The sequence below is a fragment of the Vanellus vanellus genome (assembly GCF_965231255.1).
Source record: "Vanellus vanellus genome assembly, chromosome: Z".
In the NCBI taxonomy this organism is placed as follows: Eukaryota; Metazoa; Chordata; class Aves; order Charadriiformes; family Charadriidae; genus Vanellus; species Vanellus vanellus.
The window spans coordinates 42,949,864-42,973,660 of NC_138908.1; the positions used below are offsets into that span (position 1 = coordinate 42,949,864).

General features: G+C 46.2%; 1 protein-coding gene across 1 annotated transcript in view; it reads right to left on the reverse strand.

Annotated features, from left to right (window-relative positions):
- DAPK1 (death associated protein kinase 1) overlaps positions 1-23,797 on the reverse strand; it is a gene marked incomplete at its 5' end in the record, with an annotated part of 96,663 nt that overhangs the window by 40,720 nt on the left and 32,146 nt on the right. The window contains one exon of the mRNA XM_082497147.1: positions 7,587-7,808. Coding sequence (XP_082353273.1) covers positions 7,587-7,808 — 222 coding nt within the window. The remainder of the gene's footprint in view (positions 1-7,586; positions 7,809-23,797) is intronic.

The following is a 23,797-nucleotide window of genomic DNA, read 5'->3' on the forward strand; positions in this document are numbered from 1 at the left end:
AAGCTCAGAAAAGCCCAGCTTCCCAGAAAGGTCCCTTTGCTTCAGGCAGCCTCCAGGGGCCTTTCCCGTACGTGAAGGGCTGTGACCCACGTCCCCGCAGGATCTCAGGAACGCAGGTTGTGTTTCTTAGCTTCCTCTTCACACGCGTCAGAAGACTGGTTATTCCCTGCCTTCCTGCTGACTTCGGCAGGTCTGTTATTAAGCTGTGCCACCACAGGTATACAGAAAACCGTGGTATTGCTACAAGGCAATTACTTCAAGCAAGTCATAGAGTGTTAATACAGATCCACACTCAACGTCCTGTACAAGTTTCACTTCCACAATTAATTCACTGGATTATAGTGCCCCCAGGTCTATCAGCAGAGTCGTCTTTCAGAGATTTCATAATGAGATTATACACCGAGAATCACTAGATGATCTTGACTGGACTTCCAGACAGCACAGATAAAAAATGGGCTAGAGCAAGCCAGTAAAGACACTGGCTACGTAAACTACTGCAGTCTTAACAAACCTCCTGAAATGTTGTTGGGTTTTCAAGTCTAGCCCTGTGCCTCAGCCAAGATAACAGTTCCACGGTAAATAAACACTGCACATTTTCCTATCCCATGGTCTCCTTCTGAGGTCGTGCCAGAAGCCAAGCAGAAAGCCCCATTCCACCAATGTACCTGTGAATATCCCATCTCACACACAAAGGCAGTCTTAATCTAAAGGAGAAGGTGCAGACAACTTCATACATCAGCCCCTATGACTGATCTTTCTGAATGTCAGCTTGTACACTGGTTCCACCTTCATTACAATGCCCCAGCCTTGTTTCTAAGTTAGCTTTGGGGTTGCCGGTGCATGAACACCCTGTTGAAATCTGGCTGACCCCAGATCAGTGGGTGGCTTCCAGAGCCATGCAAACTCACTCCCAGCCTGCCTTTCGGGCTTGGCATCTAACAGACTGCTGCCAACCACCGGCTGGATAAAGATTGCTTCATGAAGGGACTAAAGGCAAGAGATTCATCGAGCATGAGTGTTTCTTCCTGTAGAGCACTTTGGAGTATCTGTACCTAGTATCCTCTGAAAGTGCAGAGCTTCGCTCCGTTCAATTTCTCTGCTGGCTGATACGAATTACCAGACAGCTTTCTGAGCAGTTCATCTGTGCCATGATGCAACTCTGGTCTCCAAAGCGTTAGCAAGTAACTGATGGGCAAGAAGCTATACCCCTTCAGATTAACAGAGGAACTTTGATTGCAATCAAGTCACAGCTAAATTCCTCTACAGCTACAAAGCCTCTATGTTCACCTTCACATACTGTTTTCCTTTAAAGTATTAATTCTTTAATGTTACTGTATAAAACCTTTCTGTTTACCTTTAAACTAAGTCACTGTCATATTTTGCACTCTTAAGTTGTTCAAATATTTTGCTCAATAAAATAAGAATTTTTGACTGATGGACATCACGTCTTAATCCTAAAGGGCATGTTATATTATTGACCATGTTATAACATAGAAAGCCATAAGAGCTGAGTAAATCTATTTTCGCTGTTATAACATGCCTACATTCTATATTGTTTTCAAGTAGCAGAACACACATGTTTAGAAATATTTGGTATAAACATTTTCACTAAGAGCAAAGCTGGTATGTGTTGCTTCCCTAGTATTTCTAGGTAGAGATGCTAGCCTTCTTGAACTCATACAAGTAAAATAAAGCTTTGGGTCAACCACATTCTTTCTTATAAAATGTAATAGTGGTAAAAACACTTCACAGCCTTCCAAAAGGACAGCTGACAGATGTGTTTGCAACCCACATATCTCTCTCTGGGAAAGAAAATACATCACACCTGTGGAGAAAGGATATCTGGACAGTGCTTTTGCAAGTTGCCAGGCTAGCTCAACAATGAAACAGAACTGATCACCAGATCTCAGAGGAAGTCATTACAGGAACCTATGCAGGGAACTAGAACCAATTAACCTTCAAAGTCAGTGTGGTCACCTCGTAACGACTCAGTCACATGCCATGCTGATCATGTTGTTCTTATTGTAATAGTATCTAAATGATAATTAATGATTATCTAAGGATTTCTGATGAAGTTAAACCACAAACCAACTCCAAAACCCAAGCCCAAACTCCATGTTTCAAAAAACTTGACCTAGTGAGCTGAAACTTACAAGGTTTAATTTACTTCACTTAGATTTCAAAACAACATAAACTAGGAAAGTGAAGGAAGAATTCCAACACCAATTTATTCCATTTTTAAAAGCAGGTTTAATTTGATAATTTATCTGAATTCTTCTCTAATCCAAAAATGTCTTCTGTCAACTTGCAAAAGAAACATTTTCCCTAACGATTCTGTGGTCAAATGTCTCCTGTATGACTCCTTGCATTATTTCGAAACAGAAGTTATCAGCCCACGACTAGACTGAAATATTGCTACTTCTGTTTTATTTAAGGTTAAGGGGTTTTACATCCACTTCATTTCACAGGCTTTATGAATTGTGCAGTTCCAAACCCACTCCTCAGAAGTACAGGGTGTACCAAATAGTGTGAAAGAGCAGAACAGGGCTACTAGCTCGTTATATTACCTACCCGCTGAAAAACATTGTACCTAGCTTTTTCTTTATCTTGCTACCAGAAAAATCAAGGCATGTTATTGCATCACTACACCTTGTTATTTTCATTTGTCCAGCTTCTATTACAGACACCAACTACCACAAAATCCTCTCTTTAGGGTGCCTAAATTCTTCAATTATATTGAACAAGAAGCATCGGCCTTAGTCCAAAACCAGGACTAAGATTTAAGCAGCTAAGTCTCGCTAAGAGGAAGACCTGAACACTCCTGTGACTCTTTCCTGCACCCAAACATGGCTGTTATTTAGGTTTTCACCACTGAAGTTCCCTAAGTGCCCAAAGTATGGATAACACACGCGGTTACCAACACTTTGGCCCAGAGGAGTGCCTTAGTATTTTGATCCTGCCTCACACATTCAAATTTAACGTATGAAGAGCATTCAGGTTTAGCATACAAGAGCACCATGCATTTTGCTCAGGGACTGCAGAGCCCAGAAACCAAGTGCTCTCCCTCCAAGATGGACTCGGTGCATTGCAGAGTCACACTGGCTTTCCTTTCTTTTCAGCCCTGTCAAGCCTTCATTCTTAACTGTCTACACATCCTCTGGGCATATATCTGCAGGTCTACAATTCAGGAATCTGAAGTAAAAAAGTGTTACAGCATGTACAAATTAGCAGTGCAGAGTTTGCTTACCTGCTACTACATCCCAGTAAGCACCAAAGATTCAATCTTCCTCTCACAATTCAGTACAAGACCACTCAAGAACAACTTTCTTATGACTTACAGGTAAACTTAACAAAAACTTCTGAGCCATTTCTATCAAAAGACAGCTAAAAAGTAAAGAAGCTCTGTGCAGACTTCAAGCTTCTCTGGAAGCCAAGCTATTATAAATATAACAAGTTAAATTAACTCCCCAATAAGTTAGAAGAGGAATTTAAAGACTTCATCATTATTTGCTCCTATTTACTCTTCAATGAGCAACCCATGACATCATCAGAATTTTTATATATAGATCTATCATCCTCTCCTTGCTTTGTTCTGTTTTGGATAATATTATGAAGATACCAATAAGGTGGCAACTCATTCTGAGACACTAGGATGCACAGGACTAAATTTTAAATAAAGTATACAGGAATTAATTTTTTAAAAATGCATAAAACCTAGTATTTAATGCACAATCACTTGTAAGTTAATGTCATTCCTCTCTTTCTGAGCTAAGACTTTCAAAGCTCTCATTCTTTTTGACATTTAGAAACAGATATTCATCACTCAGATCTATGCTACAAGAGCTAATGATCTTAAATAAAAGACTTGCAATTCAGAAATGAAGGTATGTTTTTTTTTGCAGAAGAAAGTATGAATACCTAACTCCATCCATAGCTTCCCAGTGAAAATAGTCAGCTATTGCTAGCAAACTATTTTAAAAGGCAAGACCATCTGCATTACTTTTGAGTGTTCTAAGTAACTGCTATATAATTCAGGATAAGGGTACTTCTTCGTAGTTGCACCCAGAAATCATAACCAAGGCTCTACAAAGCACCACATACTGAGTATATTTTGTACGTCTGCAGTCTAAATGAAGATATAATAAAGTGGAAGGAAAAACAAAAGAGAAGAGACAGATATTATGTGTCTAAGATTACCAGCAGGCCATCAAAAGGGGAAGCAAGTCGGTGCAAAACGTGCTTGAGGAAAGAAAATAATTATCACTGTGCAGAGGCATCTGTGTTTTCTAGTCTGTGAAGTCTGATAAAATGATGGCTTCAGCAGAGCCCTCTGGAAATAGCTTAGTATTGCTAACATACAACAGAGACTAGTTGCTGCAGCTGGATAGAAAAAAGTACTACAAAATTCTGACTAATTCAATTATTTGTGTGACTGGAGAAAAAACTATTACAGTTAGATGATGAAGAGATAGTGTCTTCCAGTTCATATGTAATATGCACAGCATTCCTTGCAAGATGATGACAGAGTCCATAGAGTGGGAATTTCAAAGTTTATCTCCAAATCAAGGCAAACTTGCCACTAAGAACTAGAAATACAAAAAAATCCCCCATTTCACTAAATATACCAAAAGAGACTGTAATAAAGTAAGGCTTTTCAAGGATATCTCATGCTTGTGTGTGACTGATGAATTTTTTAAGGAAGCATTCGGTTTTAAAAATTAAGAATTAAATGTATTGTAATTTTTTTTTGTAGTCGGTTTCCTGATATAAGGCAGTTGAGAGAAAAACCTCCAAGCACCTATGTGGATAAAGTTTTTGATATGCGGCTCTGTTTTGCATTCAGTGTTGTGAGGACCTTGCCACTGCAATAATTAATGAACTGCCCACATACTTCTGCATACAAATCTCCACCTTGAATACTTTGCTGGCTGACGTAATATTTGCTGCAAGGGAATGAATGGAAAACTTCTGCAGTCAGTCACTCACCTCTGAGAAACAGGTGTTTGATAATGCAGAAAAATGTTTAGGAGTCTACATGCAATACTCTGAACCTCTTGGTGAACCAGGGGATAAAAGTCAATAATGAACAGGCAGCAGACATGGTTGCTCTGAGCCTATGCATTTTAACATATACCAGCAGCCACCAAAAAAAAAGGGCAGCTGCTGTGGCTTGATGTCTGTAAGCTGCAGCTTCTACCAAGAACAGAAACCAGAGATAATTTTCCCCATCACTGCTCACATTATTACACTTGCTTACTAATAAGAAATCAGTGTTTCCTCTGGGTTTTTGTTTTGTTATGAACTATGGAATGTTGATTTTTAGTTTTTCTCTAAATTCTAGAAATAAGTTATACAAAATCCTGTCTGTATGTGGTATACTGTCTCGTCTTATAGTCGTAAAGGAACACAGGTCCCAGGAACAATACTATGTTCTAATCAGAAGGGGAAATGGTCACTTAGGATGGATTCTGAGGACAGCAAAACAGGTTATTTAATGAGCTTTCAGCTTTATTTCTGTTTTGTTTGAAATTGTTCTGTAAGAAGAAAGAATGTCAGGGGAGTGGGTCCCTAGGCAAAATGTGAATATTAGAATGTTCAAAGAAAGGGATTACATATTTAAGTGTCTAAGCATGCGATTAAAATGACAATCTTTTGCCTTTTCAATACCTTTATATAATATCATAGTGATTTTGAGAATTACAAAACTTGACAGCAATTAGTATAGTCGGTTTACAAAGGGATCACTAATGTGTCATCTTTTCCTCTTCAACCCTCTAACTAAATAAATGTGATACCCCCAAATAGCACTTCTTCAACTTGGAAGACTCACATAGCAGTTTGGAAAAGTGAAAAAAAAAAAAAGTCTCCAACTGAAAATATATGGGGATTTTTAACTAGGCAAAACAATTAGCTAAATTGCAATGCAAATAGTTTGCTGTCAAGCTTACAAAATAATAGCACACATTGTCAGAAGCAGTATCTGCTTCCGTCCAGTAAACATTAGTGGGTACACACAGACACATATAGCAACCTTGCTGCCAAAAAAGCTCCTATCTCATGTAGAAAGTGTGGGTTGGGCGGAACAGCCCAATTCATCCTGCCACGGTCCATGATTACTCAGTCTTCCTCAGAGCTTTCCAGTCCAGACGCTGTCCTGATTTCATCCGGACAGATTACAGAGCAGAAAGAAAGCACTGCAGAAGCAGCGATACACTGACAGTAAGGTTATAGACAGGAAGAATGTGAGAGCTAGTATCAAGTGGGGAGAGGAGGAAGCATCATACTAACTCAGTTATGTATTTACGACACATTTAAAGAGTTCTGAACAAAACCCAGAAGTAGTAGATATTCTGACAGGAATATAAAGAAGTTTTACTTCACACAGGATGATAAAGTAGCTTTTTTTTTCCCCCTCAAAAAAAACTTGCTTAAATTTTCCAAAGTTGACAAACTAATGCAAGTGTATACTTCTGGAGCTAAAAGACCAACCCAGACTACAACAAGTATTACAGTAGACAATCACATGCTGGACTAGAAGTGTGTATGTTCTAACATAACAAAGCAGTATCATGCATGTACATACCATAGAAAAGATGAAACTCCAAAAGCTACTTCCTAGTTTTCTTTTTAAATCTATACCGTAAATCTATACCTGTGTTACTGAAAGCATGCAACACTAAAGTATCCTTATAAGGTAAGTGGAAATATCATTTAATAAAGCTAATAAGCAGGAAGACAAAACCTATATAAGAAACAGAGACATGAACAGCCAAGGAAAAGACAAGTGCTGCCCAAGATTCTTGTACCAAATCATCTGCTTGCATGAAATGCTTATTCTAAAGCACATTTAACTGATACAAAGCAAGTACGACAGTAATACTGTGTCAGGCATGCAAACAATGTAAAGACATGCACGTCCCACCAGCAGACACTGCCAAACTAATGGGTGAGTAGTGCTTAACTTCTAAACTTGCAGTCTTTGAGGAACTTGAAGCCAGATTTGAAACAATGCAGAAGTGTTCTCTGCGACATATTTACCTCAATCCATTAGCAATAACCTTGGATGAAAAATAGGAACTAAAACAAGGATATGAAAGTTCAGTTTACGTTTCAACAGGGCAGAACTGGGAAAATTCTGTTCTCTGTTATGTGGGTTAAAAAGAGAAAAAAACATTCAGTGATGCTACTTTACTTCATACCAACATAAAACACAGTAAAACTTGCTAAACTAACCTCAATTTAGAATCTCTATTTCCCTCTGCTCTTATCTCCAAATGAGTTTATTTAGCTCCAGATTATTCTTGTGGATCCATAACATCAACAATGATTAAAGTAACAAGCAGAAAAGATTCCTAAATATGCTGGATTTTTTTAACCTTCATAGCGCATTTACAGTGAAAAATATGTGTAGAAATCAAGAAGCTACAACTCTGACGTAAAAAAAAAGAATTCTCAGGCTATTATCTACCTTCTTTTGGGGTAGCAAGGAACATCCATTAAATTTGTGTGATTCTCAGAGAAAGTATCTATTCAAACAAGCAAACAAATATTCTATTACTCCTCCCCAAGTCTCTAGAGATACTTACAGTTCCAGAATAAGAATGACATCTGTTTTGTTCTCATAAACATCATGCAGTGTGATCACATTAGGATGTCGAATCTCTTTTAGTATGCCGACTTCTCGCTCAATATCTTCCCGGCTCACCCCGCGCCGGCTGGATTTTGTTCTCCGTTTCTTGATGAATTTTGCTGCAAACTGCTGACCAGTGCTTTTCTCACGGCATTTTTTCACTACAGCAAACTGCCCACTGGAAAAAAAAAAAAGAAAAAAAAAAAGAGAGAAAGAATGAAAATGAGTGTTTAGTTCAAGGAAGTTTAGAATTAAGGGTAGCCTCTCTTTACTGCTGTGGGGGAAAATAGCTGTACCTCTGAATTACCAACTTGACTAAAGTACAGTACTGCTTTTTAGGCAATCTAGAATAGTACCTGAAAAAAAATCCTAGAGGAGGCAGAAAAGGTAAGATACCACTTTTAAACGACACAAACATACACATACGTATACCCATACATTTCAGCATATTTGTAAGTAAAAGATAACACCTGTGTAGACCACTGGATTTTTGACAAATATGTGCATCAAGGATTACTGGCGGAAAGTAATGGTTTCTGGATTTCTCTTTCCACATGCATGCTGAGGATATTTATTGTTTTTCTGCAAGAGAGACAGTCCTTAGTTTCTTCCAATCTATATGATCTGCCAATATTCCCTTTATTCTAACCTCAAGTTTGTTTTTTGTTTTTTTGTTTTTTTTTTTTTTTTAATTTTTAAAACAATATTGGGTTTTGGGACACTGCTTTGGTTTAGTTTTAAAACCACTGACTAAATACAGCAATATAGAGAATTAGTTACTGCATCATCTTATTAAGTAGGAGGAGTTTGAAAGTAAAAAAAGTACCAAAGTACTCAGGAACAAAAACCTGTGATTGTGTTACAAACCAAAAGAAACTCCAGGAAGCTCCTGACTCCAGCGCATTATCATTGACATATAAGCCTGTTGCTGCTAGATGTATGTACACACTAATTCGGATCAGAAATCTCCAGGAAGTCTAATGCCGAGTTAAAGCAAGAACAGGATTTCTAATACTGCTGAGTTTTCCTTTTAAGTTTTCTTAATCTCTTCCTAAGGATTCTCTAGCAATTCTGTTCTTGGTTTATTTCACTGTACAAAGGATTCAGAGAATTACAGCATGATACCAATGAGAAAAGTTTCTGAAGATAACCTACCCTGTTAACTGAAGTGGTGTCCCCTGAAGTAGACTTAGAACAGCATTTGAATCAAAGCTAAGCCTTGGAGGCTTGACTATCTACACAGTGATGTAACATGTAGGCATGTATAATTTCAACCTGGAAGAGCAGCTAACCTGTATTAGCGGTTAATTAATTACAACTGACAGAGAGATGTCTAGGAAGATGCATCACCCACGAAAAGGGCATCACATAACGACAAAGTGTCAAGTAGGAATCACTCAAAGCTACACATCTCATGCATGAACTCAATGCACAGTAGTACTTTATTATTGGAGAATCAACATTTGCCAAATACGCTGACAAAGTAATTAAGCAATTAAGGAATGCATGACAGATAGAGAACAGAAGATGATAACTGATCAGCAACAGTTATGCAATAAATGAAGATAATAAAATGCTGTAAGGGAAAAATCACACTCATGATTATTTGAATTTAGACGGCTGATCAGATGAGAACACTTTATGCTGCTGGGTCACCACTGCCACCTTTACTATGCTGACCACATACAGAATCCCCAGTGACAAATTGTCTTGAACTGGGAAATGAAGTTGGGCAAGGCTCAATGACTGTTGCCTGCAGAAGGCAGGGCAGAGATGGATCCTCTCCTATGAACTCCCAGAAAGAGACTCTAGAGTAGCCGCCACCAGATGGGAAGCCTTTGAATGCAGCCACAAGCAGTGAGAGAAATAAACTCTAAGAGAAGTAGTCAAAAGTCTAAATTTTGAGGTTCGGTTTTATTTCAATGTTATAATCTGCATTCAAGATTTATTATTAATTTTTTCATGAAATCAGTTTATGAACTTGTGAGATGACTTTATGTTGCATGAAAAAAATCTGAATCTAAAGCACTGCTCTGTCCACTGCGTTTTTTTGGGCTCTGTCTGGTGAACCGGGCCCTTGACGACTTCTTCCAGGTTTACCAAACAGTGCCCAACACATTATTATTACAAACCGCAGCAGAGCAGTGCTTTAAGACTGGACTGTATCCTCTTCCCCGTTACATGTAGGCTGGAAGACCTGCTTCACTTGCCTAAATTTGGTCAGCTAGTGCTATCTGAGATGCTCTTGAACACCTAAGACATTTATACGGGACTGGCAGATAATGCACAGGACCTCTGGAAGAGCTGTGTCATCCTAAACTGACAGGAGAGGGCTACACAATGTATCCTAAAGTATATCAACCCTCTCTGCTTAGTTCAGTTCAACTCTACAATGACTATTCCTGCAACAGTGGCTCTGGTTTTGATGTCCAAGGTCTGAGCAATTCTGCACTGTGGGTCACCCAGCCAGAATGGACCATGCCCTCAGGTGTTTGCACTGCTGCAGAGAAATGTAAAAAGTCTTTTGGCCCTCGCTTACAGGACCGGGGGAGTTAAAAGCAGCAATTCTCTCACTCCCCCACATTAGAGTATTATTATTATTACCACATAAAGGTATTCAGCTTTATTAAAAATGCAACCAGCTTTTCAGAAAGTTCACAGTTCCAGAGAAACTGCAAAGTTGGGCAGCAGACAGACATGGGCATCACCACAGCTATGAACAGCTACTCAAGCTCACGGACCAGAAGGAAATGAGAAGCCATCGCTGGCTCTTTGGCCACCCGGCTGGCTTTCAGGCTAGAAGGCTAAACTGCCTAGAGGAAGAAAAATATTTCTGCTTATGATTCACCTATAGGCTTAAATGCTCTGTGGCTAACCACTTTCTTATCGATGCTCACCTTGTAAGACTGGCAACAGCTACTGCTTCCTTTAAAAAAAACCCAAAACAATAACCCCCAAAAATCCCGCAACGCAAACCAAATAAACCCAATAATAACAAAAACAACAAAACTTGAAAGACTGAAAAACAGAATTACTGCTAACATCAGCTCTGGAGAGTCTTGGATTGAAATGTAAGTCTAATGCACATGGACATATAATACATTTTGATATCCAAGATGTAATTATAAAAGTTGACTGAGATTAAGAGTTATCTATTTTTCACTGACAAAGCATATATCATTGACTTTTGAAAAATTCTGGTGTTTGAATTTCCAATCTTTGGCCCATGATAGAATTTTTCCTTTAATTCTTCTTCACTGAAGAGACCAATGCATTTTGGGCTTCTTTCTAAACATAAACATTCTGCAAGTGTTTTAATGAATGCACTAACTGTGGACCTGTAAGCTAAAGAAAGATGATTTTTCCACAGTATTATTCATATTTGAATTACATAATTCTCCAAAGCCACTTCATGCTTCTGATGCCTTTAAGGCTAAGGCTGTTTAATCTTATTTTAGCAATAGGTCAACTATGACGTTACAGCATGAGGCTGACCTACTGAAACAAAGGGGACCAGGTAAGACAAGTAGATCTTCTCTATCCTCCTCTTCTGAGTTATGTACCTTTATTTTTTTCAGTGTTTTACTTTTTTCTCCAGCTACAACCGCCTGTTTGAAGGATATCCTGAGCTATCACAATTCAATGTTAAAATGTTATCAGAAGACATATACATTATTTAAAATCACATGACCTTACAGATTGGTGCCATCCATGGTTTATTAGGATGTCAGGCACCAGAAATCTTTCACGTTGCTCAAGACTGCAAGAAAGTTATCAACTAACAGGTATCTAGAATAAGTGCCAGTTATACACCAAATAACCTTCTTATTATTGCTGTTGTGGTATTCAGCACATAACCTATAATTAGCTGTTTGTTATTAAATGCTGTACATGCAGATCACACTTAAGCTGCAATCAAAAGAGCCATTTCATGCCTGGGATCCCTAAGCCACACTATTTTAAAACTCCCACGAAACTCCTGTTGTAAAAGCAGAGGACAGGTATAAATCAAAGGGTATTTACCGGGCTTTAACCCGTAGAACTGCAGCAACAAGTTTTTATAAGTCAAGAGCGTATGGGCTAACACATTTATATCCAGTACTATTCTGTGACAGATCCTACAGTTTCAGATCCAGTATTCATTCATACAGTATCTTCAAAGCCAGAAAAGCCCTTCAGTTTTTTAAGTTCCCTTGCTTTTTGCAGGTTTGATTTAAAGTAAATCACAAACTCACACTTAATAAAGTATATGACATGATTTTTTCCCCACCTGGCAGAATCAGGTTAAACAGCAAAGCAGGATGACAGCTTGACATGAGAACAAATACTTCTGCTAATAACAGTAATTTCTTTTGTGATCTTCTAATTCTTACTCAACTCACAGTTAATTACTATCCTAAATCCACTCTTTTGGAGACACTTGGCATGATATCTCCACATCCAATGATTTTTCAGGCTCACTTCAGAACAAGTACTTATCCTATTACCTAATCACTACATTTCTCCACCTTTTCTACATCATAAGACAACACACACTGACCTTTGCAATACACATATATATGCACAAAAGTTATGCAGAGATGTGATGTAATCACCAATAAAGTGCCTATACACCACTCTTTATTGGTCCTGGCTTAGCAGGATCACAACACAACTACTCATTAGCATGAATTACGGACAGTTTTAACTACAGAGACGGATGTTTTAGAATCAAAGGGGAAAAAAAAAAACCCAAACAAAGAAGTCCTTTCATTTTTTTCAGAAGGATGATCACAATGATTAGGGGTGGCAGACACCCTGTACTCCTCCCCACTCCCAGCTTTCTGCACCAGCTCTTCCCAGCTAGCTCCTTCTGTGAGGAGTGAAACTCTTGCCCCAGGAACCCTCCAAAAGAGGTCCAGGTCAGACACAGAGGTGCTCAAGTAATCCCTAGGGACCAATATTCTAGTATTTATTGCCACAACAGGGCAAGCACAGGGGAATTCTCTATGCCATCTTCTGAGGACTGCATTCAAAAGACAAAGTTTAATGGGACCAAGGCACAGGAATAAGGAAAAGGCATTATGTTGACATCAGAGTAATAAGAAATCTTGGTACATTTCTGACAGGCATTTTTTTTCTATTTTAAAAATCTGGTATTCACGCCTCAACTCTGAAAATGTGATATATTAAGATCCAACTATTTTTACTATATGTTTGACTGCTTTCCTTTTTAAAATTATACAAATCCAACAGAAAGACTTACATAATACTATTATGCTAGCCCTTGAAAGAAACTGCAACTCAATCATAGAGCTATTTGTTTTCCCTAATAAAACAGTTACTAGCAGACTGCAGACATCTCTCTCTCCTTAAAGATCTGCAGCATGGAAGGCCAATCAAGGAGGTGATTTCCTCCCCAAGCAGCATCTCAGCATCAGTCAGCTCCACCAGTCACTGCCACCACCCACATACCGCTGCCTGTCCTCAAGGGTATCTGAGCTGCTTCTGCTAATAAGGTTATGTATAGGGTTTGTGTGGCAAGGTTGTGGTAGTGGGGGGAATTACAGGAGTGGCTTCTGTGAGAAGATGCCTGAAGCTTCCCTTATGTCCGACAGAGCCAATGCCAGCGGTCTCTAAGATGGATGCACCGCTGGCCCAACAGCAACAGGTAGTAGTGGCTCTAGGATAAGGTATTTAGGAAGGGGGAAAAAAAACCTGCTGCACAACAGCACCTAGAAGAGAGGAGTAAGAATATAGGATAGAAACAACTCTGCAGACACCAAGGTCAGTGAAGGAGGGGGAGGGAGTGTTTTAGATACCAGAAATAGATTCCCCTGCAGCCAGTAGTGAAGCCTGTGGTGAGGCAGACTGTCCCCCAGCAGCCCACAGAGGACCCCATGCCAGAGTACGTGGATGCCTGAAGAGGGCTGTGACCCTGTGGGAAGCCCATGCTGGAGCAGGCTCCTCTCAGGACCTGTGGAGAGAGAAGCCCTCACTGGAGCAGCTTTGCTGCCAGGCGTTGTGACCCTGTGGGTGGGACCCCACAGTGTAGCAGGTGAAGAGAGTGAGGAGGAAGGAGTGGCAGAGACAACGTGTGATAAACCGACCACAACTCGCATTCTCCGTTCCCCTGTGCTGTTTGAGGGGAGGAGGTAGCAAAACCAGGAGTGAAGTTGAGCCCAGGAAGAAGGGAGGGGTAGGGGGAAGGTGTTTTTTAAGATTTGGGTTTTATTTCTCATTATCCTACTCTGATTTGATTGGCAATAAGTTAAATTTATTGGGCCGAAGAGACCAGCTCCAGTGAAGGTAAGGCCTCACTGGGGAAGGGGATCGCGGCGGACAAGGCCGGTAAAGGGCTCTTTTGAGGGCTCTCGTAGCCGGGAAAGGCGGCTGGCTCGTGTCGGAACCGGCAGCTCGGGGGCGGGCTGTGACGCGGCAGGGGCGGAGCCAGCGTCACGCGCGGCAGTTCTAAACGGGCTGCCAACACGCCAACGGTCAGTCGCCGAGGAGACCAGCTCCAGTGAAGGTAAGGCCTCACTGGGGAAGGGGATCGCGGCGGACAAGGCCGGTAAAGGGCTCTTTTGAGGGCTCTCGTAGCCGGGAAAGGCGGCTGGCTCGTGTCGGAACCGGCAGCTCGGGGGCGGGCTGTGACGCGGCAGGGGCGGAGCCAGCGTCACGCGCGGCAGTTCTAAACGGGCTGCCAACACGCCAACGGTCAGTCGCCGAGGAGACCAGCTCCAGTGAAGGTAAGGCCTCACTGGGGAAGGGGATCGCGGCGGACAAGGCCGGTAAAGGGCTCTTTTGAGGGCTCTCGTAGCCGGGAAAGGCGGCTGGCTCGTGTCGGAACCGGCAGCTCGGGGGCGGGCTGTGACGCGGCAGGGGCGGAGCCAGCGTCACGCGCGGCAGTTCTAAACGGGCTGCCAACACGCCAACGGTCAGTCGCCGAGGAGACCAGCTCCAGTGAAGGTAAGGCCTCACTGGGGAAGGGGATCGCGGCGGACAAGGCCGGTAAAGGGCTCTTTTGAGGGCTCTCGTAGCCGGGAAAGGCGGCTGGCTCGTGTCGGAACCGGCAGCTCGGGGGCGGGCTGTGACGCGGCAGGGGCGGAGCCAGCGTCACGCGCGGCAGTTCTAAACGGGCTGCCAACACGCCAACGGTCAGTCGCCGAGGAGACCAGCTCCAGTGAAGGTAAGGCCTCACTGGGGAAGGGGATCGCGGCGGACAAGGCCGGTAAAGGGCTCTTTTGAGGGCTCTCGTAGCCGGGAAAGGCGGCTGGCTCGTGTCGGAACCGGCAGCTCGGGGGCGGGCTGTGACGCGGCAGGGGCGGAGCCAGCGTCACGCGCGGCAGTTCTAAACGGGCTGCCAACACGCCAACGGTCAGTCGCCGAGGAGACCAGCTCCAGTGAAGGTAAGGCCTCACTGGGGAAGGGGATCGCGGCGGACAAGGCCGGTAAAGGGCTCTTTTGAGGGCTCTCGTAGCCGGGAAAGGCGGCTGGCTCGTGTCGGAACCGGCAGCTCGGGGGCGGGCTGTGACGCGGCAGGGGCGGAGCCAGCGTCACGCGCGGCAGTTCTAAACGGGCTGCCAACACGCCAACGGTCAGTCGCCGAGGAGACCAGCTCCAGTGAAGGTAAGGCCTCACTGGGGAAGGGGATCGCGGCGGACAAGGCCGGTAAAGGGCTCTTTTGAGGGCTCTCGTAGCCGGGAAAGGCGGCTGGCTCGTGTCGGAACCGGCAGCTCGGGGGCGGGCTGTGACGCGGCAGGGGCGGAGCCAGCGTCACGCGCGGCAGTTCTAAACGGGCTGCCAACACGCCAACGGTCAGTCGCCGAGGAGACCAGCTCCAGTGAAGGTAAGGCCTCACTGGGGAAGGGGATCGCGGCGGACAAGGCCGGTAAAGGGCTCTTTTGAGGGCTCTCGTAGCCGGGAAAGGCGGCTGGCTCGTGTCGGAACCGGCAGCTCGGGGGCGGGCTGTGACGCGGCAGGGGCGGAGCCAGCGTCACGCGCGGCAGTTCTAAACGGGCTGCCAACACGCCAACGGTCAGTCGCCGAGGAGACCAGCTCCAGTGAAGGTAAGGCCTCACTGGGGAAGGGGATCGCGGCGGACAAGGCCGGTAAAGGGCTCTTTTGAGGGCTCTCGTAGCCGGGAAAGGCGGCTGGCTCGTGTCGGAACCGGCAGCTCGGGGGCGGGCTGTGACGCGGCAGGGGCGGAGCCAGCGTCACGCGCGGCAGTTCTAAACGGGCTGCCAACACGCCAACGGTCAGTCGCCGAGGAGACCAGCTCCAGTGAAGGTAAGGCCTCACTGGGGAAGGGGATCGCGGCGGACAAGGCCGGTAAAGGGCTCTTTTGAGGGCTCTCGTAGCCGGGAAAGGCGGCTGGCTCGTGTCGGAACCGGCAGCTCGGGGGCGGGCTGTGACGCGGCAGGGGCGGAGCCAGCGTCACGCGCGGCAGTTCTAAACGGGCTGCCAACACGCCAACGGTCAGTCGCCGAGGAGACCAGCTCCAGTGAAGGTAAGGCCTCACTGGGGAAGGGGATCGCGGCGGACAAGGCCGGTAAAGGGCTCTTTTGAGGGCTCTCGTAGCCGGGAAAGGCGGCTGGCTCGTGTCGGAACCGGCAGCTCGGGGGCGGGCTGTGACGCGGCAGGGGCGGAGCCAGCGTCACGCGCGGCAGTTCTAAACGGGCTGCCAACACGCCAACGGTCAGTCGCCGAGGAGACCAGCTCCAGTGAAGGTAAGGCCTCACTGGGGAAGGGGATCGCGGCGGACAAGGCCGGTAAAGGGCTCTTTTGAGGGCTCTCGTAGCCGGGAAAGGCGGCTGGCTCGTGTCGGAACCGGCAGCTCGGGGGCGGGCTGTGACGCGGCAGGGGCGGAGCCAGCGTCACGCGCGGCAGTTCTAAACGGGCTGCCAACACGCCAACGGTCAGTCGCCGAGGAGACCAGCTCCAGTGAAGGTAAGGCCTCACTGGGGAAGGGGATCGCGGCGGACAAGGCCGGTAAAGGGCTCTTTTGAGGGCTCTCGTAGCCGGGAAAGGCGGCTGGCTCGTGTCGGAACCGGCAGCTCGGGGGCGGGCTGTGACGCGGCAGGGGCGGAGCCAGCGTCACGCGCGGCAGTTCTAAACGGGCTGCCAACACGCCAACGGTCAGTCGCCGAGGAGACCAGCTCCAGTGAAGGTAAGGCCTCACTGGGGAAGGGGATCGCGGCGGACAAGGCCGGTAAAGGGCTCTTTTGAGGGCTCTCGTAGCCGGGAAAGGCGGCTGGCTCGTGTCGGAACCGGCAGCTCGGGGGCGGGCTGTGACGCGGCAGGGGCGGAGCCAGCGTCACGCGCGGCAGTTCTAAACGGGCTGCCAACACGCCAACGGTCAGTCGCCGAGGAGACCAGCTCCAGTGAAGGTAAGGCCTCACTGGGGAAGGGGATCGCGGCGGACAAGGCCGGTAAAGGGCTCTTTTGAGGGCTCTCGTAGCCGGGAAAGGCGGCTGGCTCGTGTCGGAACCGGCAGCTCGGGGGCGGGCTGTGACGCGGCAGGGGCGGAGCCAGCGTCACGCGCGGCAGTTCTAAACGGGCTGCCAACACGCCAACGGTCAGTCGCCGAGGAGACCAGCTCCAGTGAAGGTAAGGCCTCACTGGGGAAGGGGATCGCGGCGGACAAGGCCGGTAAAGGGCTCTTTTGAGGGCTCTCGTAGCCGGGAAAGGCGGCTGGCTCGTGTCGGAACCGGCAGCTCGGGGGCGGGCTGTGACGCGGCAGGGGCGGAGCCAGCGTCACGCGCGGCAGTTCTAAACGGGCTGCCAACACGCCAACGGTCAGTCGCCGAGGAGACCAGCTCCAGTGAAGGTAAGGCCTCACTGGGGAAGGGGATCGCGGCGGACAAGGCCGGTAAAGGGCTCTTTTGAGGGCTCTCGTAGCCGGGAAAGGCGGCTGGCTCGTGTCGGAACCGGCAGCTCGGGGGCGGGCTGTGACGCGGCAGGGGCGGAGCCAGCGTCACGCGCGGCAGTTCTAAACGGGCTGCCCCGGAGCGCAGCGGCCGGCCGCTGCGCACCCAGCACGCGGGCAGCCAGTGGGCCTCACCCAGGCCCTCACTGCGGCACCGCAGCGGGAGGGGGCGAACAGGGCGCAACTTTTCGCAGGTAGGTCGCTGAAAGCCCTGCGTCTGAGCTGAGCGCAAGCTGGGCAAGCGCAAGCAGAGGAACATCGGTGTGCAGGGGTACGGGCTCAGGGCTTGCGGGAAGCTGACAGCGGAGATTCAGCACCTCCTGCCACAAGAGAAGAACATGCCCCCAAAACGGTCAAGAGCTGCTGCGAGAAAGAATGTGGGAACTCAGACCGAGCTCCCACGAAAGCATGTGGCTGTGCAGGTTTTGGGCTGCAACGAATGCCTGAGCCTGGCACTGCTCTCACAGGGAGCCAGTGCCACCGCCTGCATACGGTGTGATCGAGTAAATGATCTGCTCAAGCAGGTGGTCGAACTGAAGGAAGAGGTAGAAAGGTTAAGAACTATCAGAGACTGTGAAAACGAAATAGACTGGTGGAGCCATACCCTGAGGCCAAGGCAGCAGGAAAAGGCCCATTGGAAGTGGATGATCCCCTTCCCTCCTGTCACCAGGCGGAAGGAGAGAACTTAAGGGATAAGGAGGAGTGGAGTCAGATCCCTCCCCGAAGAGGCAAGCGGAACCTCTCACAGCCCCCCTCACCATCCCAATTGCCCTTGCAGAATAGGTATGGGACTTTGGAATTTGGAGACCAGGCAATTGAGGATGGAAAGGATGATCCATCCAGTGAGGCGCCCAGTGCTGGGCATTCACCCCGCTGCCTCAGGACTTCCTCAACCAAGAAAGAAAGGAAGGTAACTGTGGTAGGTGACTCCCTTCTGAGGGGAACAGAAGGCCCTATCTGTAGGCCTGACCCATCCCACAGGGAAGTCAGCTGCCTCCCTAGGGCCAGAATTAAGGACATAAGGGGAAAACTCCCTTCCCTGGTTAAAACACCAGATTACTACCCACTACTGATATTTCAGGTAGGTGGTGATGAGGTAGGTACCAGAAGTCTAAGGGCAATGAAGAATGACTTTAGGGCCCTGGGATGGCTGGCTAAGGGATCAGGAGCACAAATAGTGTTCTCCTCTATCCCACCATTTGCAGGGGTTGACGAGGGGATAAATAGGAGGAGTCAGGAAATTAACTCCTAGCTCTGAGACTGGTGTATCCGGCAGAACTTTGGCTTTTTTGATTATGGGCTCATCTACAGGAAACCAGGCATGCTGGCAACAGGTGGGGGAAGCCTAACCTGAAGGAGAAGAAAGATCCTGGGACAAGAGCTAGCAGGGCTCATCTATAGGGCTTTAAACTAGGTTTGAAGGGGGATGGGGATGAAACTAGGATTACAAAAGTGGTGCCTGGGAGAAGCGTACCAGTGCTTCTGGGTAAAAGTGTTAGCAAGGTCTTGCAGCCTGTCCCAGTGATGGTGGGAGATGGTGAATTGTGTGACAGCAAAGACATGAGGGGTAGTGATAATTTGGTAGCTACAGTAGTGTCTGAGTATGATCAGATGCAAATTAGGGCTTGTCCCCCCAAGAAAGTGGCAGGACAATTAGCCCACCTGAAGTGCATCTATACTAATGCATGCAGCATGGGAAATAAACAGGAGGAGCTGGAGGCCATTGTACAGCAAGGAAACTATGATATAGTTGCCATCACAGAAACGTGGTGGGAGGACATACACAAGTGGAGTGCTGTAATTGATGGCTACCAACTCTTCAAAAAGGATAGGCAAGGAAGGAGAGGTGGTGGGGTGGCCCTCTATGTTAGGGGCAGTTTTGAATGTCTGGAACTTAACAGTGTGGATGATAACACTGAGTGTGTATGGATAAGAATTAAGGGGAAGGCCAATAAGGCAGACATAGTGATGGGAGTTTGTTATAGACCTCCTAATCAGGACGTAGAAGCTGATGAAGTATTCTATAAGCAGCTGGCAGAGGTGTCTCACGATCATCTGCCCTTATTCTTGTGGGGGACTTCAACTTCCCAGACATCTGCTGGAAATACTATGCAGCAGAGAGGGAACAGTCATGGAGGTTCCTGGAGTGTGTGGAAGACAACTTCCTAACACAGCTGGTGAAGGAACCAACTAGGGGAAGTGCCCTACTGGACGTACTGTTTGTTAACAGAGAAGGTCTCGTGGGGGATGTAAAGGTTGGAGGTCACCTTGGGCATAGTGATCATGAATTGATAGAATTTTCAATTGTTGATCAAGTAAGGTGGGGAGCCAGCAGAACTGCCACCTTGGATTTCCAAAGGGCAGACTTTAGCCTGTTTAGGAGCATGGTTGAGTGTGTCCCTTGGGAGGCAGTTTTGAAGAGCAAAGGTGCCCAGGAAGGCTGGGCATACTTCAAGCAGGTGCTCTTAAAAGTGCAGGAGAAGGCCATCCCCTTGTCTCGAAAAACGAGCAGACAGGGAAGACGACCAGCCTGGCTAAACAGAGAACTTTGGCTGGACCTCAGGAAAAAAAGGAAAGTTTACATTCTCTGGAAAAGGGGGTTGGCAACTTATGAGGACTATCAAGATATAACAAAACTTTGTAGGGGGAAAATGAGAAGGGCCAAAGCTCAATCAGAACTCAGCCTGGCCACTGCAGTTAAAGACTATAAGAAGAGATTCTTTGAGTATATCAATAGAAAAAGGAAGACTAGGGAAAATGTAGGCCCACTGGTGAAGGAGACAGGTGCCCTAGTGGTGGAAGACACAGAGAAGGCAGAGTTACTGAATGCCGCCTTTTCTTCGGTCTTCACTGCTAAAGCTGTCCCTCATGAATCCCATACTCTGAAGGCAAAGGGGAAGGTCTGGAGAGAGGAAGATTTTCCCTCAGTTGAGGAGGACTGTGTCAGAGACCACTTGGCCAAGCTGGACATTCACAAGTCCATGGGCCCTGATGGCATGCATCCGCGAGTGCTGAGAGAGCTGGCGGATGTTATTGCTAGACCATTCTCCATCGTCTTTGAACAGTCATGGAGAACAGGAGAGGTGCCTGAGGACTGGAGGAAGGCTGACATCACTCCGATCTTCAAAAAAGGCAAGAAGGAGGACCCAGGGAACTACAGACCAGTTAGTCTCACCTCTGTCCCTGGGAAGGTAATGGAGCGACTTGTTCTGGATGTCATCTCCAAACACGTTGAGGAACAGGATGTTATTGGAAGTGGTCAACATGGATTTACCAAGGGTAAATCATGCTTGACCAATCTGATAACTTTCTATGATGTTATAACTGGTTGGCTGGATGAGGGGAGAGTCGTGGATGTCATCTACCTTGACTTTAGCAAGGCTTTTGACACTGTCTCCCATGACATCCTCATTAGGAAGCTGAGGAAGTGTGGGCTAGATGAGGTGACAGTGAGGCGGATTGAGAGTTGGCTGCGGGACAGAACTCAGAGGGTTGTGATCAGCGGCACAGAGTCTAGTTGGAGGCCTGTAACCAGTGGTGTCCCCCAGGGGTCAATACTAGGTCCCATTTTGTTTAATATATTCATTAATGACCTGGATGAGGGGACAGAGTGTATCCTCAGCAAGTTTGCTGATGATACCAAACTGGGTGGGGTGGCTGATACCCCAGAGGGCCGTGCTGCCATCCAGCATGACCTGGACAGGCTGGAGAGCTGGGCAGAGAAGAACCTAATGAGGTTCAACAAAACCAAGTGCAAGGTCCTGCACCAGGGGCGGAAGAATGCTAGGCACCAGTACAGGTTAGGGGCGGACCTGCTGGGAAGTAGCTCTGAGGAGAAGGATCTGGGGGTCCTGGTAGACAGTAAATTATGCATGAGCCAGCAATGTGCCCTTGTTGCCAAAAAGGCCAATGGAATCCTGGGCTGCATAGGGAAGAGTGTGGCCAGTAGGTCGAGGGAGGTCATTCTCCCTCTCTACTCTGCACTGGTGAGGCCACAACTGGAATACTGTGTCCAGTTTTGGGCTCCCTAGTTCAAGAGGGACAGGGAACTGCTGGAGCGAGTCCAGCGAAGGGCAACTAAAATGATTAAGGGATTGGAGCATCTGCCTTATAAGGAAAGGCTGAGAGAGCTGGGACTCTTTAGCCTGGAGAAGAGAAGGCTGAGGGGAGACCTTATTATGGCGTACAAGTATCTAAAGGGTGGGTTGAAGGAGGATGGAGCCAGGCTCTTTTCAATGGTTCCAAGTAACAGGACGAGGGGTAATGGGCACAAGTTAGTACACAGGAAGTTCCGCTCAAATACACGGAAAAACTTCTTTATGGTGAGGGTGACAGAGCACTGGAACAGGCTGCCCAGGGAGGTTGTGGAGTCCCCTTCCCTGGAGATTTTCAAGACCCGCCTGGATGCAGTCCTGAGTAATGTGCCCTAGGCAATGCTGCTTTAGCAGGGGAGTTAGACTGGATGATCTCTAGAGGTCCCTTCCAACTCTGATAATTCTGTGATTCTGTGAAATTAATTTCCCTGAGTCAAGTCTGTTTTGCCCATGACAGTAACTGGTGCATGATCCCTCCCTGTCCATATCTTGACCCATGAGCCTTTTATCATATTTTTCTCCCCCTGTCCAGTTGAGGAAGGGGAGTGATAAGAGCGGCTTGATGGGCACCTGGTGTCCAGCCAGGGTCAACCCACCACAGGTGGACTCACAAAACTCAATGAGGCAGCAGTACTTAACTGATTCTTTTTCAAAGGAAAGGAAGACTTCTCCACAAACTGTGAATCATAGAATGGTTTGAGTTGGAAGGGACCTTAAAGATCATCTAGTTCCAACCCCCCCTGCCACGGGCAGGGACACATCCCACTGGACCAGGTTGCTCAAAAACCCATCCAGCCAAGCCTTGAACATTTCCAGGGATGGGGCCTCCACAACTTCTCTGGGAAACCTGAAGTGTTATAGCTACCTTAAGTCCCTCTCCACCTTCCAAATCAAGCAAAAACATCTTCAGTTCACCTGCAATGCCAAATTGGAAGCAACATCTTCCCCCTTCTTCTTCTCTCCCTCTTTATGGTCTTGCAAAATACAGTAAACTTTGAGGCACTTGAGAGCATGTCTTGTATGTATAATGATTACAGTACTGCAGCTGAGAGTCACTGGCACAATGTATTATACTTAGCCCACTGAGAAGATAAGCTATTAACAGCATTAGCAGGGTGGGGTAAGCCTCAGTTAATAGGTTAATAGAGCACTCCAAGCAGATATGACAGGGAAGCAGTAGAGTTTCATGTGTATTGTGCTCAAGAGACAACCTATTTCATGGAAGTGCTAGCTACCAGCATTAGGCCCGCAAGGAATAAATCTTCATTGATCTTGACAGATAAAGAAACTGAGATATGCTAAAACAAAGTAACTTGCCAGCTAGAGTTTCTCTAAGTGTGCAAGCACATCTTTTCTCCCCAGAGGGCATTCTAGGGAACATAAGGATCCTTTCCCCAAATCATGTTTTTAATTTTGCAGCCAACGAAAGAGTACAGGCACATCAAGAATGAATGCAGGACTGACTGATAAGCTCGTACCATATTTGTTGGAAATACCTGTATAGTGGTCCTTTTTTTTTTTCTGCTCCTTCCCTTGCCCTGCAATGTTTAATTACCTAGCACAGACACTGAGAGAATGCCAAAGTATTGTTTAGCTGCAAGCCCTCAAGTACTGGAGAGGTTTGAAAAGTAATGGCAAACAACATGAACATGAGAACATCACAGACACCCATAACTGAAGGATACGTGGATCCTGGGTAGATCATTAGGCTATTTCTCTTTTTTTTTTGGTTGGTTGGTTTTTGTTGTGTGGGGTTTTTGGTTTGTTTGTGTTTGTTTTTTTTTTTTTAAACAGCTCTGGCAAAACACTTTTGCAGGTAAGTAACCAGTTTACAGTTTAAGTGCTGACACAGACATACATTTCCCAGTTAACAGTCAGGCTGTCTGCTTTGTGTTCATGGTGGACAAATGCATTTTCACAGTCCACAGTGAGTCTAAGTGGCAGCACTCAAAGTACTTGACCATTTTCTAACATGAAGGAACAGCAAGCACCTAATTACTTGGAAGGAGAAAGAGCAGCAAGCACCTGAAGCCTATCGATCACTGTAAATATGTTTCAGCTGCACATAAACACTTGTTTCAGGAAAGGGTGCACTGGCCATAGCACAGTAGAAGTAGTAACTTTGGGAGACACATGAGAAAAGCAGTACCAAAGAAACCAGGTAAG